At 41.3% G+C, this 16,540-nt stretch overlaps 1 protein-coding gene across 1 annotated transcript in view; it reads left to right on the top strand.

The window, feature by feature from the left end:
- The window catches only part of SLC22A23 (solute carrier family 22 member 23), a 195,890-nt gene extending 190,219 nt beyond the window's left edge, over nucleotides 1–5,671 (top strand). Inside the window, exon 10 of the mRNA XM_040353645.1 lies at nucleotides 2,433–5,671. Coding sequence (XP_040209579.1) covers nucleotides 2,433–2,790 — 358 coding nt within the window. The 3' untranslated portion in view covers nucleotides 2,791–5,671. The remainder of the gene's footprint in view (nucleotides 1–2,432) is intronic.
- The last annotated feature ends 10,869 nt before the right edge of the window (nucleotides 5,672–16,540 follow it).

Here is a 16,540-nt window from a genome sequence, read left to right as displayed (position 1 = left end):
ACTGATGGCCTCTGTACAGGAGATACCTAATAACAGCAGCTCCTACAGGGGTAGTGCTACACAGGTGTATGAGAGTGCTTTAGACAAATCTCAAAAACAACTGCTAAAATATTACATTTAAATGTCAGCAGGGCAACTGTTGGCTTTTAGTAAAAAGAGACTTTGTTTTTCAGAAGATCCTGCTGTGTTGTCTGGGTTGGAAGCATGCCCAGATAGTCCCTGTTCCTTTAGAGAACATAAAACATAACATAAGCTACACTACTCGTCAGTTTGGCTGGAGGCCCAGATGGTGTTCTTACCTGTGCAAACTATTGTTGGCCATGTCAGCCCCTTCTATGATATACCCTACAATTTCCTCTTACACACTGTAGGATGTACCCTCTTCAGTCTTCTCTTCTATTTTATTGAGTGGCTTGTATAAACATTTACAAAGCAGAGAAAAGAAAAAAAAAACGAAATGGAGGTGTCTACCTGTTCAGGGTCAGAGCTAGTTCACAGCATGCGGCTATGCTCATTTGTATGCAAGTCAGAGCCTTTTCATTCTACGTGATCTGAAAGTGTTTGACGCCTTTATTTGTCAGTCACTGTCTGCCCTCTAGTGGTAACCAAACTAAAAACCATCATAATATGCGTCCAGATTCGTTTTCTTGGGGCGAAAAAACTTGTGCTAAGAAAAGTAAATAGGCCACCACAGTTGACCCCTCCTAAAAAATACTATCTTACCTAACAATCCTTGTACAATACAGTAGTCTGATTCACTACTATACTACACAAGTGTTCACTACTACTACAAGTGTTCACAGGAATTAGAGACTCCACTTGTTGTATATGATTGTTCTTGATCCGTGACTCAGAAATGACTGAATCCTAAGAAACTATATAAGGTTTCATTATATATAAGGTATCTTTTTTTATTCTGGTTATACCTTGTCCAAATACTGGAATTTGTATCTGAGATCTACTTTGAAAGTGGGAATGTATATTGTTACCGTTGTGTAATAACCTGCCTATTACCGAGATTATTTTTCCAATGGATATAACAACTCCAAAACATGTTGCTTGACGGGTTTATTTTCTTCTCAATAAGTTGTTTATGAAGAAAAAAAATGGTTGCCTTTACCAGTGAACTTCACTGGTATAAGCAATCATAATATGTAAAAAAAAAAAAAAAAAAATCCTAAATACTTCCTCAGAGTAGTACACTGTTACTATGGTAATCCTGTATTATTATTTTTTTACATACTGTCACTAGTCAGTGTCCCTGATCACCACCACACCAGTTATACGATGACACTGTACAGCACTGGTAACAGTTTATAAATATCGAAAAAATTATGCATAAAAGAAACATATATATATATTTTTTTTTACATTTTTTTATTTTCCCCCCAAAAATTCAAAAATTACAGATTTAAAAAACTCGCCATGCCTCTTACTAAATACCTTGGATTGTCTACTTTCCAAAAAGGGATCATTTGGGGGATATTTGTACCGTCCTGATATTTTCGGACCTCAAGAAATTAGATAGGCCATCAGTAGTACATCAGGATTAATCAATTGTCAAATAAATATATATATATATATATATATATATATATATATATATATATATACCATATTTTGTGGACCCTTTAACTTTCCTACAGGCCAAGAGCCAGTTCATACCACATGTAGTACAGTGTGTTTTCTTTCTGGAAATGCATGGAAATTAGGTTATATGGTTTCCAGTGGCATAGTTCACATCAGTGCAGTCGGTTCCAGGGCAAGTAGAACATGCTGCATTTTCCCTGCACTTGACTGAACTGGAATTCAGTAAAAGGCATCGAAAACACACTGGAATGCATTAAAAATTGATCAAAAACGCACTGAACTACAGTACAGTGGAAAAAAACAATGCATCGGAAACGCATCAAAAATGCAAAAGGATGTGCCAAAAATGCATTAAAAACGCACATGCAGAAATGCATCCGGATCTAAAGTGCGTTTTTGTGGTGTGACACCAGCCCTAAATAGCTCTCCACGTTGATTTGGGTTATTTTCACCAAAGAAATGTGTCAGAATATAGTTTTACCTAAATTTATGAAGAAAGATTATTTATTTGCAAAATTTTATAACAGAAACGAAGAAAAACATGTTTTTTTTTTTTATCTCCAAAATGTTTTCATTTAATTAGCAAAAGATAAAAAACCCAGTGGTGATTAAATACCAACAAAAGAAAGCTCTATTTGTGTAAAGAAAAAAAAAAGCTAAAAAATGTCATATGGGTACAGTGTTACATGACTGTGCAATTGTCATCCAAAGAGGGACATCGCTAAAAGCCCTGGGCAGGAAGGGAATAAATGTGCCCTGTTTTGAAGTGGATTATGTGCATAAAAAAAAAGTCTTGTCAGCGTGAAAAGATGTCTAACATATTATTTTTTTCTCTCCCTTAGGGGTGGTGGCCTTGGACTGGTTCTAGCCAGTGCTGGTTTTGGAATGTTAACAGCCCCGATCATGGAGCTTCATAATCAGAAGGGATACTTCTTACATCATGTCATCTTTGCCTGTTGCACATTGATCTGTATAATTTGCATTCTTCTGCTGCCCGAGAGTAAAAACCAAAATCTACCAGAGAATATCCCTGATGGAGAGCATTACACTCGACAGCCTCTCCTACCTCACAAGAAAGGAGAGCAGCCCCTCTTGCTAACAAACTCAGAACTCAAGGACTACTCTGGCCTGCATGACTCTGTAGCCATGGGAGATGGAGTCTCTGAAAACACAACCGTCAACGGCATCAAGTCAGCATAGCTGGACATGTCTCGTGAAAGAACATCATCTATTTATTATTTGTTTCCCCTTTGCACAGGTCTTACAGGCCAACCACAGGATTGTCTGACACTGGGGCACCCTCCTACGTGGCTGCTAAACCTTGTTAACCTAAAGAAAAAAAACCACCAAGAGGAAATGGTTTCCAGCAAATTTCAGAAAAAAAAAACTACATTTCCTTTGTCAACAAATGTTCTACCCTTTTCCATCAATATAGTTGTGTTTTGTGTCACTCCAGTCGGTCACAAGATAAACATGTGTCTACTGCAACCATTCTTGAGCAAAATAATCTGAATAATTGGCAATACCCTTCATTTTTTAGGATCCCATCCTACATCTTCCAATTTGTATTTCTTTCTCTTTTAACAAATGCAGAAATTGCCCACATAGCATTAAAAAAAAAAAAGTACTGCGACTCATTGGTTGTTGTGCAGGGGTTGGTCTCAGTTTCAAGCGTCCATAAATACTTTTAGCTGGAAATAATCTGGCACAATGAAGGGGCAACTTGTCTAAGCTCTAGTAGGTTCTGCCCACTAGTGGTTTAAAAAAAAAAAGACTTTTTGCACAAAGTGTGAAGGACATTTACACTGTACGTAAACAAGTGTGAAGCGAAGACTGAGTGAATGGACTCCAGTTCAGTTTTTTTTTTTTTCTAAAATACTTGAGCAATACAGACCAATTGGGAAATGAAGCAAATACCACTACCTTGAAAGAAGTCTGTCGACTGCTGTATGTTCCTCCTGTGACATGCAGCTGCGACCGAGCACACCTAACCCCTCAGGTTTCACGTTTTGACGTTGAAGACATTTGGGAGAATGCTTTTAGAGATGTGCGGTAAATATGTGCCAAATTCTGCAGAATCCTTCCCTCCTTGTATGAGCAGAACGTTACCTGCTAATTGTAGCCAGGATCTGGTTTTCATCAACAAGAACATGATTACACCAATACTTGTGTGATGCTTTAGCTGTCCTGATTCCCAGGTAAATCATGCAAATTGGCATTAGTGACTGCCACAAGGTTATTTGGTCTCTGGAATCCCACTTGACATGTAGCAGATTTTTAGCCCTACCACCAGAGTTCACGAAAGTTGGATTACATGGACAATATTGTTTATATCGGAGAATGTGAAATTTTGCATTGAAAAGTTGGGGATCTTTAAAATGTACCTTAAACAGTTAACTGATTTTTTTCGTCAAAATGCTTGGGTTTCAGGATTCGATGTAGGGAGCCTTATTGACTAATCCAAAGATCACTAAGCCCTCTCGCTCCCAATTCAAGATTGGGTATTGATATAATACAATACTGGTTTATAGGCAATTGCTACTGGAAGTAGTAGTGCAGATACTGTACAAAACAATGCACCTGCAAGGTAAATCCAATCTATAGCACGGTGCAGAGGAATAACATGTTAATGTTTTTTTGGTTACTGGTCAAGCTGTTAAAGACAGCATTACAAGATTAAAAAAAAGCAGCATTACAAGATTTAAAAAAAAAGCAAAAACATTTTTTAGCCGTAAAAAAAAAGGAAAAAGAATTCCAACTGCCAAGGTTAGAGTAGTAAACCAGTTTTCCTTAAACTTGGCCTTCAGAAAGGCATAAAGGTACAGAATAACCTCCATGGAAGTGTAGTAATTGTAAACTGTTACATTTAGTGCTTTCTAGTTGAATACTGTTAATTATATAATAATGTGAACAATGCTTTTTGGTGACTATTTTGACGCATCATGAGAAAGATCAGAAAAAAAAAAAATCTTTAAACAAAAACAAATCAACCTTTGGCCGGTTTAGTTTTGTGAATTGGAGGGAGGGATGTCGGGGGTTTGTACAAATTGAAATTCAATGTTAGTATTTTAATAAGTGTTTCTAAATGTTGTAGAGCCAAAATCATGGGTTCACCAAACTGGAAGAAGTGCCATTAAATGAACTGTTAAGTGTTGACCACTTTACCGTTGGGATGACTTAAAGTGCACTGCATCCTCTCTTACAAAAAAAATACAAGACAAAAAAAAAGATAGGGATACGATGCACCTTATAAAACTAATGTGTTCTGAAGTGTACTGTGAGTGGTTTTTGGAGGAAATTAGCCTATTTTAGACTAGGTGTTTAAAACACCATTCCAACCCATTTGTTTTCAGTCATGAAAGTGGTAACTTTTAATGTCCTCTTTGTATAGTATCCTTGAAACAATTGTTCATTTATTGTGAGCATTGTACTGTAGACTCTTTAAACCACTAATATTAATCCTGCTATCATGTTCATCACTTTAAGAGCCAATGCAATAGTTTGAACTGGCCAGCCATACAAAGCTACTGCACCAGTTGATTTATTTTTTTAAGACAACACTAATTGTACACCTCCAGGCACATGCTATCATTACACAAGGGACAATAATTGTGTGTTTTTTATTATTATTTTTTGCACTAACGTGATACGTAACCATACAAACAATGTTATAGGTTATTGCTAAAGGATACTTGGCTGCAACTCAATGCTTTTTGAGATCTGTGAAACCTTAATAAACTATAGTACACAGATTGATTTAAAAATCTGGATGTATTTATAAGTAATTTCATCTCCTGCTGTTTGGGTTTGCAAAAAAAATATATATATTTTTTGTAATAGTATCCCTATAATATAAGAGAACCTACATTTTTTTCCCCTGTGTTTTAGGACAACAAAATCATTTTATTTTTTTGTTTCAATTCAGGAGTCGTTTTGGTGGTACACATCCATAGCACAAGCTTTCAAATGGAATACTGATAAAAATGTCTTACAAAACTAAATGTGTGCATGTCACCTGGTTGTATCAGCGCAAAATTATTTGTACTGTATGTGTACAGAAATAAAAACATACAAAACTACAGCCAAGCAATCTTTTTTTTTTTTGCTAAACTAATAAGTGTGCCCTTTTATTGAGGGGGCTCACTCAGTACAGAAGGGCACAATAGTGCATTGGTGGCTAGCACAGACAGGGAATCGGTGCAGTGGGGGTATGAGAAAAAGGATGGAACTCAGGCATAGTGGTGGTGAGGTTGGGGGTTGAAGGCATGATGGTGAGTGATGTCCAGTTAAAGAGCTGTCAGCTGTAGCTCCAGCCGCTGGCAGCAGAGGTTGGGCGTTGTAAACTACCAAGCAAGATATGCTTGTGTGAGTTACAGCAGAAGCTGGGGGAGGGAAAGAGGTGGTGAATGCTAATGGAAAGAAAGTAGAAGCACACCTCTGAAGGTGCTTACCCACTGGGCGTGGCTGTTGTGAATGGTGCTGATCTACAGTTAAAAGTTGATGCTACCATATAGTCCTTTCCTGTGGAGTATTAGCCGTTACCAAGGAGTTTCCCATATCATCCCTACAGCTCCCACCTTCCGCTGCCCCTTTCAGTGTGTGCCTGGAAGTATGAATGTGAGCCTGGGTTATCGGGTTTTAAGCATGCGACAACGTTGTTATACTGGTATTTTTATCTTGGTGGGGTGAAGGTATGGTGACTTTTCATATTTTGTGATTAATAAACTTGAATTTTTCTAAGATACTGCAGTTTGTTCCTTTTTGGAGCCCCTTTGATAGGCACTTTTCTGTGGTTTCATCCCCCTTTTCTTTCCATTAACACAGGAACACCACCTTTTAGCTTTGGTGAGCCGGTTGCCATAATTGGATATTATCCTAAATGTACCACTGTTTTTTATCATTTGTTGTTTGCATTTTACTTTGATTCCTTTTGAATCTTTATAATGGTGGAACTCTGTATATATTAATCTGAGAACTACAATATTTGAGTGGTGTATCTACCAATACCTTCACTGCGCTTTTGTCAAGTACATATTTTCCCGCAACAGGTTTCTATTAATCCCTCTAGTCCAATGGCGTTCCTCATTGGAGAGGAAATCTAACAGGAAATTAGTATTCTCTCAGGAACCCCATACTACTGCACCGTCTGATAACAATCTTATTAAAGGTCTATTTAAACAGCACAACAAACATATGGTTAAATTGTAAATGGGATAATTCATCCCTTGAATCATATATCACTAATGGTGTAGTACCAAGGGGACTGAGAGAAAAGGTCATCCCAGCACAACACTTACATACAGAAATATTCCTAGAGAAATGGAAAAGGCTGCGTATTGATCATGGTATAGCAGTTATGAGACTTATTATTGAGGAGGAGAACCGACAACTAAATTGAACAGACAAATTAACAAACCCATAAGGGAAAAAATAGAATTTACTAAACAACGATTTACTAAAAAAAGGAAAGTAATAAAGCTCAGAGGAACCTCAGTTTGACTAAACAGTCTTTTTTAGTCGAGGAAATCCTGCAGGTGAAGGGAACAGCCCCTGGCCGAAGCATTTTAAAAACAGCCCCAAAAGATCAGATTGATAATAAATGGCTTCATTTATTTTCTATCAACTGTGTTTACTCCTTTTAAATCATAATCACAACAGAAACAGAAACTACCCAAATTACACTGAACAACAGTTTACATACCCCAGTTCTTAATATCGTGTATTGCCCCCTTTAACATCAATTACAGCTTGAAGTTATTTGTGGTATTTTTGGATGAAGCTCTTTGATATTGAGGTCAGGAGACTGAGATGGCCACTCCGGAACCTTCACTTTATTCTGCTGTAGCCAATGACAGGTCGACTTGGCCTTGTGTTTTGGATCATTGTCATGTTGGAATGACCAAGTACGTCCCTTGTGCAGCTTCCTGGCTTATGAATGCAAATGTTCCTCCAGTATTTTTTGATAACATACTGCATTCATCTTGCCATTAATTTTGACCAAACTTCCTGTGCCTTTGTAGCTCACACATCCCCAAAACATCATCAATCCACCTCTGTGTTTCACAGTAGGAATGGTGTACCTTTCATCATGGGCCTTGTTGACTCCTCTCCAAAGGTGGGCCCGGATTCAGAAAGGACTTACGACGTTTCTCCAGATACGCCGTCGTATCTATACGCTTATTCAGGAAAGCAGATACGCCTGAATTTTGGCAAGATACGACCAACGTAAGTCTCCTACGCCGTCGTATCTTGGGTGCATATTTACGCTGGCCGCTAGGGGCGCTTCCGTTGATTTACTCGTCAAATCTATAATTGAGCTAGATACTCCGATTCACGAACGTACTTGCGCCCATCGCAGTAAGCTACGCCGTTAACGTAGGCTTACGTCCGGCGTAAGTTTACCCCTCATAAAGCAGGCGTAAGTCATGTTAAGGTATGGGCGCGGGAACAGCGTTGTATTTTACGTCGTTTACGTAAGTCGTACGTGAATGGGGCTGGGCGTAGGTTACGTTCACGTCGCATGAATGGAGCCGGCGTATCTTAGGAAGTAAATTCGACGTGATTCTGAGCATGCGCCGTTCATCCGGCCATGCATTTACATGGGGTCACGCTTCATTATAATACAACACGCCCACTGCCTTGCTACTTTGAATTACGCGGGCTTACGCCGGCGTAAATATGGGAGCAAGTGCTTTGTGAATACTCAGCTTGCCTCTCAATGTTACGTCGGCGTAGCGCATATGAGATGCGCTACGCCTATCTAAAGATGCGCCGATCTCTCTGAATCCAGGCCGTGGCGTTTATGGTTGTGGCCAAAAAGCAAAATTTTGGTCTCATCACTCCAATGACTTTGCGCCAGAAGGTTTGAGGCTTGTCTCTGTGCTGTTTGGCATATTGTAAGCAGGATACTTTGTGGCATTTGCATAGTAATGGCTTTCTTCTGGTGACTCAAGCATGCAGCCCATCTTTCACGTGCATCTTGAAACAGCCACACCACATGTTTTCAGAGAGTCCTGTATTGCACCTGAAGTTATTTGGGACACAAAGAAAAACCCACAAACTATTTTTCTGGCAGTTGTGGCTGAAATTTTAGTTGGTCTACCTGACCATGGTTTGGTTTCAACAGAACCCCTCATTTTCCATTTCTTGATTAGAGCTTGAACATTGCGTATTGGCATTCTCAATTTCTTGGATATCTTTTTATATCCCATTCCTGTATTATACAGTTCAACTACCTTTTCCCACAGATCCTTTGACAATTCTTTTGCTTTCCCCATGACTCAGAATCATCCGTGCAGCACAGGATGAAAGATGCAAGGGTCTGTCAGAAGTCCAGCAACTCATTGACCTTTTATTTATATAAAATATATATATATATATATATATATATATACACATACACACACATTACAAGGAAACAGTTCACAGGTGACGATGGTTACCTTTTAATAGCCATTCAAACCCCTTTGTGTCAACTTGTGTGCATGTTATCAGGCCAAAATCACCAAGGTATGTAAACTTTTGATCAGGGTCATTTGGGTAGTTTCTGTTGTAAATGATTTAAAAAGAGTAAACACAGTTGGTTGATAATAAATGGCTTCAGCCAAACACTAACCATGAGTGAACAAAATGGTTTTGTTCTCATTCATATTCTCTTAAAAATGACCAAGAAATCATAAATTCTGTCAGGGTATGTAAACTTATAAGCACAACTATAGGTCAAGAGGGAGATTTTCCATCTCAAAGAAAGGCCAATTTAACTATTAGGCCTCATGCACACTGGACGTTATTAAAAAGCCATTAGCTGTAGTGAGTTTTTCAGCGTTTTTGCACTAGTGTTTTTATCAAAACTATACTCCCATAAAAGCTTATGGCTCAAAAACACTGATGAACACAGAATAGCGAAATTTTTCAGTGTTGTTTAGCCATTTTTAAGCTGTTTGTTTATCTTTTTTCAGAGTTAGAGCCGTTTTACAGCTGAAAAACTCCTCTCAAAATCCCCAGATTAGTAAAAATCTTTCTTGACTAGGAGGACCTTATAAAGTTAAGATGGGACAAAATGGAAAGCGACATCATCTCAAATGATGAGAGGATTGCTTTAAAAGAAGCCCCCAACCTCGTTATAAAACGTGATAAAGGGGGCAATGTTGTCATATTTGAAAAACAAAATTATAAAAAGGAGATTTTGAAGCAACTAAGAGACCAACCTACTTATATAAAACCCATTTCCATCCCTGGTTGATTCTTTGAATTACAAATTATTCTTGGCCTGAAGCACATGTCACAAAAAAAAAGAATTTGACTACCTGAGTGAACGAATATAATATTCCGACCATTTACACAATCACCAAGGTACATAAGAACTTATGCAGTCTCCCTGGAAGGCCCATTTTATCAGCCATTAAAGGACCTCTTGAGCGAATTGGTAAATAATTAAGGAGATGCTAATAGATTTGCCATTGATTGTCCAGGACACAAGCAACATTCTGGCCAAGATAGCTCAGGTGGAGGTACAGAGGGTTATACTCGTCAGCATTGATGTCGAGTCCCTGTACACCTCGATCCCCCATCAGTGTTGTGTGTCAGCTGTTGCCCATTTCTTGGAACTCAAGTACCCATTGTAGTGATCTAATTTGTACAATAAATGTAGTGATAAGGTATAGTGTGCCCAGTACTCCGGTCAGATAATTAATATCTTAGATGTTAGTATGATGACCATAAATTATGTTGTTTCGCATCAACTCACAGGTTCTCCAGAGAATGCAAATTTAATGAACTTCCAATAACATACAAAGTCCAAATTCCACAGATGATACAAGAGTCCAACAAAGTAATGTAGTGTCAAAGTCTCATCTTAGAGAATACATGTTCTGATCCCTTCTAGATCTGTGCCTTCACATGTTCATGCAGAGAATACGTAGGGGTATCTTCTCTCTCTGATAACCAGAAATTCCCAACATTATATATTGTTTCCTTTGAATAGCTGAGCAATTGATTGGCTGTCTCTTAATTGAAAAACAGGAAATATTTACCTGCCACTCTAAAAGACAGGATGTGACTTCAGCCGAAGTCAGTAATTAGTATGCATCCGTGCATACTAATAAGCCCCCCTCTAATAAGTAATTAGATTGCATGTGATCTGAATAATGGTTTGATATGTAAAAACGGCTCCATCCTGTCTCTGCCTTTTTTTTGACAATAGACAAACCTCTTTTGACTTGCAACATGTAATTACAGGCCTGATGTGTAAACTAGAATCGAATTCAACTGATTGAGTAGTGATTTGAGACTCTTCCTGTCTCTTTGAATCACAGGTTTGAAATCCGGCCTGTATATGTTAGACTCATATAATATATATATATATATACACATCCATATACTACAACATATACTACTACACCCATCCATAGACGCTCAAAAGGAGTTCATTATTGAACTCCTTGAGTTTGCATTAGCCCACAACTGCTTTGAATTTTCTGGGGTGAGCTAAAGGCAGATAAGGGGCACCTCAATATGGGGGGGGGGGGGGGACACCAGCATACACCTGCCTTCATTTGGGCTGGTCGGAAGAGAGTGTGGTCTATTGTTCATCGCTGTGGCTGAGGTACATAGATGATGTAGGTTTGGGGGGGGGGGGGGGCCTGCAAGGATCTACATGAATTTCTAGCTGAATTAAATCTCAAAAACAGGAATATTAGGCTCACGTACACCTATAGCAATGATCACATCTCTTTTCTTGACCTCTCCATCTTTATCAGGGATGGGAAATTGGAGACAAGGACTTTCAGGAAGGAGACTGCCGCAAATACCCTTCTCCTGGCCTGCAGTCACCACCCTCAACCTCTAATTAGAGGTATTCCAATGGGGCAGTTTCTGCACATTTGCAGAAACTGCTAAGTGGAAAAAGATTATAGGTGTGAAGCAGATAATCTTTACCGGAGTAAAAGGTAGGGGATATTCCCATAACACTATCGGAGCCTCTCACCGAAAAGCCTCAGCGCAGCAAAAAAATTTTTTAAAAAAAAATCATAAATTTAGGAAGCCACACCTAAATAAAGATCAACCGGCCCCAGCACATATCATTACTAGATACAGTACACAGTGGGAGGATGTGCTTGCAATACTAACAAAACATTGGCCCATTCTCACTCATTATCTCTGCGATTGTAGGCCCTAGACCAGTGATGGCGAACCTTTTTGAGCCCGAGTGCCCAAACCGCGACACAAAACCAATTTAATTTTTTCAAAGTGCCAACATGGAATAAATCTACCAGCGGCTCTGTACAGGAGGATAGGACTGATCATCCCTTTGAATGAGCCCTAAGGGACCAACAACCTTACCATTGTGTCCAGACAAAAAACCTTTGTGCTTTTTCAAAGGAGTGCATTGTGCTCAAAATACAGGGATGGGATGGATCAGAGATGGGATGCTCAAAATACAGGGATGGGATGGATCAGGTATGGGATTCTAAGAATACAGGGATGGGATGGATCAGAGATAGGATGCTCAGAATACAGGGATGGGATGGATCAGGGATGGGATTCTCAGAATACAGGTATGGGATTCTCAGAATACAGGGATGGGATGGATCAGAGATGGGATTCTCAGAATGCAGGGATGGGATGGATCAGGCATGGGATTCTCAGAATACAAGGATGGGATTCTCAGAATACAGGGATGGGATGGATCAGGGATGGGATTCTCAGAATACAGGGATGGGATGGATCAGGCATGGGATTCTCAGAATACAGGGATGGGATTCTCAGAATACAGGGATGGGATGGATCAGAGATGGGATTCTCAGAATGCAGGGATGGGATGGATCAGGCATGGGATTCTCAGAATACAGGGATGGGATGGATCAGAGATAGGATGCTCAGAATACAGGGATGGGATGGATCAGGCATGGGATTCTCAGAATACAGGGATGGGATTCTCAGAATACAGGGATGGGATGGATCAGAGATGGGATTCTCAGAATACAGGGATGGGATGGATCAGGCATGGGATTCTCAGAATACAGGGATGGGATTCTCAGAATACAGGGATGGGATGGATCAGGCATGGGATTCTCAGAATACAGGGATGGGATTCTCAGAATACAGGGATGGGATGGATCAGGGATGGGATTCTCAGAATACAGGGATGGGATGGATCAGAGATAGGATTCTCAGAATACAGGGATGGGATGGATCAGGCATGGGATTCTCAGAATACAGGGATGGGATTCTCAGAATACAGGGATGGGATGGATCAGGCATGGGATTCTCAGAATACAGGGATGGGATTCTCAGAATACAGGGATGGGATGGATCAGGCATGGGATTCTCAGAATACAGGGATGGGATTCTCAGAATACAGGGATGGGATGGATCAGGCATGGGATTCTCAGAATACAGGGATGGGATGGATCAGAGATAGGATGCTCAGAATACAGGGATGGGATGGATCAGGCATGGGATTCTCAGAATACAGGGATGGGATTCTCAGAATACAGGGATGGGATGGATCAGGGATGGGATTCTCAGAATACAGGGATGGGATTCTCAGAATACAGGTATGGGATGGATCAGGGATGGGATTCTCAGAATACAGGGATGGGATGGATCAGAGATAGGATTCTCAGAATACAGGGATGGGATGGGATGGATCAGGCATGGGATTCTCAGAATACAGGGATGGGATGGATCAGAGATAGGATTCTCAGAATACAGGGATGGGATGGATCAGGCATGGGATTCTCAGAATACAGGGATGGGATGGATCAGAGATAGGATTCTCAGAATACAGGGATGGGATGGGATGGATCAGGCATGGGATTCTCAGAATACAGGGATGGGACGCTCAGAACACAGGGCCCTTCCCATCAAAGCATTGTCCTCTGCCCCCTTCACATCCCCCCCACATACACAGCAGTGTCCTCTGCGAGCCCTCACCTCTCCCTCTCTCACCCATAGCACTGTCCTACCTGTGCATGTGTTCAGCCAAAGTCCTCCATATTGCCATGCTTCAGTGCTGGAGGCCCGGCCTGCACAGGAAGCCGCTCTCCTATTGGCTGCCCAAGTCCAGGAAGGGAGGATCATTCTTCTCTTCCTGGCTATTCAGAGGCATTGCGCGCTGCTTACAGCAGACACTCCCTCTGTGTTATTTCCATTGGGCTGCTTTAGTGTATGCAGGGAGGGCTTTACAAACATCTGCCGTCCCACTGCCCGATCGCATTAATGATAGAAAGGGAGCCGGCTACCCCGCGCCCGCACGAGTGAAAATAACTGCATTGCTGGGGGATTCCCTCTCCTATCCTGGGAGCCTGCTGAGTGCCCACAGAGAGGGCTTGGCGTGCCAGCTGTGGCACGCGTGCCACAGGTTCGCCATCACTGCCCTAGACCAATACTGGTGGCTAGAAGAGCATGCAATCTGAGAGATAACTTAGTACATTCTGAGTTTGTACACACCTTCTAGTAACTGGATGACTGATCGGTCTCCCCACAATGGCATGTTCCCTTGTGGACATTGCCACGATTGTAGATAGCACTGATCTCTTCACCGACTCGGATCGGGCAAATGTTTACCACATCAAACAATTTGCAAACGGCATTATTTGTGGCTTATACAGTATCTCACAAAAAAGTGAGTACACCCCTCACATTTTTTGTAAATATTTTATTATATCTTTTCATGTGACAACACTGAAGAAATTACACTTTGCTACAATGTAAAGTAGCGAGTGTAACTCGACACACAGCCATTAGGCCGGATTCACACCTATGCAAATTGAGTGCGGCTTAAACCGCATTCAATACGCAGAACATTTCTAAATACATTGTTTTCGATAAGGCTGGTTCACATATGTGCAATACATTCGCACTGCGCATTGCAGAAAAAACGTGTGCGTATTTGAGCCGTTGCGGTGCTTATTCAGGCCCATTATCTCCTATGGGTACGCAGCTGATTCACAGATGTGTTCATTTCTCTTCAGGATTTGTCTCATTCAGCTCAATACACTTCCCCCCTCCCAGGTCTCCAAATTCGCAGCTAATCTGCAGCTAAAACTCAATGGATCTGCTGAACACTTCTCTTATCTCTCTGCAGAGATAAGAGAGCTGAAATTCGCACCGCACAATTGTGATTCTGGCCTTAATGTCTAAACCGCTGGCAACAAAAGTGAAAATGTCCAATTTGGGCCCAATTATCCATTTCCCCTCCCAGTGTCATGTGACTCAGTGTTACAAGGTCTGATGTGTGTTTAAATTTGGTGTTATTGCTCACTCTTTCATACTGGTCACTGGAAGTTTAACATGGCACCTCATGGCAAAGAACTCTGAGGATCTGAGAAAAATAATTGTTGCTCTACATAAAGACGGCCTTGGCTATAACAAGATTGCCAAGACCTTGAAACTGAAAAGGTGATGGACTGGCCAAATGCAGTTCCATCCAATTCCCAGGAAACACTGCAGATCTTTAAATCCCTCTTCCACCATGCCTCCAACATGCTGGAAAACACAGCAGAGAACAGCAAAGCACCATCATATTTAGGAATACGGAAGGGTAGCAGAAGGTGTCCTGAAAGGATCTTAGAAATAGCAGCACCAGTAAGTCTAAAGCTTTCCCCAATTGCCTTTCAGGACAGCACCTGGAGAGGATAACCCAAAAATGTACCCTAGGGTGGGACAACTGCCCGCAGTACCTGTAACGGTCATCACCGTTTACGACCTTCCATCCCATCCAAGACAGCTTATCGACACTCCACAATCAGGCAAACGAACAAGACCCATAAGAATTCCCCCCCAGAAACGAGACACACAGCTCTTGTTTGAGGTTCAAAACAGGGAATGAATCTTTATTATCTGCACATGGTAACACATTTCTCTTCAAAATACATCCCTCCCACCCTTGGGAAACAGGGTGGGTTAAATTGTCCAATGACAATGGTGATACAGGTCAGGTGTGTTCAAACTTCTCCTTCAGCAAACAGTCCTAGCAGGGGGGGGGCTGCTGGAGTGATTCCCCCCCTTTCCTCACAGCAAGACACTTAGACATCCCATAATAGGTATGCAGACTGACTACCAAGCTCCAATCCACATAGCCGACTTAATTACCACAATAGACAATGGAATGCAATCACACCCCACCCCTTTCATCACAGCAAGCTTACTAGTATACATCAGCCAACACACAATATATATACAATATCTGACCGCATTAAATGTGACTAGTACAGACCATAGTGGGGTTCTCATTCACCCTGTGCCCCTAAAGTGACTCCCGTTACATGGCTCCCTCCTTGTGGAACACTCCGGCAGACCCGGCTTGATCCTTTTCGGGTCAACTTGGGGATGTCCGGAACTAGGAGGCCGGGATGACGTCTGTTTGCAGGGATAAACCATCAGCATTGCCATTTGGCTTACCAGGTCGGTAGCTGATGGTGAAGGTGAATAATGGAATTCAGTTCTGGAACAGTCACTTGCTTTGCTCTCTCAATGGCTCCCAAAACCTGTTGCTGATGCTCTTGGGACAGATAAGGCACCACCTGGATGCAAATCCCATTTAATCTTTTGACAATTTCAGCCTGTTTGTGCATTTCAATGTTCAAGCCACGGGACATCTCATAATACATGACGTAGTGTCGTTTTATCTCCGATTTCTCTCTGGCCAACTTGTCACATTCCCATTTTAGACTGTGATATTGTGCCGGATCTACAGTACATGTCGGGGAAGATAGTATTACCCGGGTCTCAGCAGCAAGCGAGTTGGTTCCAGCAACACGGGTTGGGGCACAGGTAGTCACTGTGTGGGATTCAGCGGGACACATTGGGGCGTACGCAGAAACACGGGGGGCCAAATCATTCCCCAGTAGTACATCTGCTGGCAAATCCTTCATCACCCCCACATTCACATGTCCCGAACCAACTCCCCAATCCAGGTGAACCCGGGCAACGGGTAGCCGGAAGA

This window comes from Rana temporaria, chromosome 5 (assembly GCF_905171775.1).
Source record: "Rana temporaria chromosome 5, aRanTem1.1, whole genome shotgun sequence".
NCBI lineage: Eukaryota > Metazoa > Chordata > Amphibia > Anura > Ranidae > Rana > Rana temporaria.
This window is presented reverse-complemented; position numbering and strand designations above follow the sequence as displayed.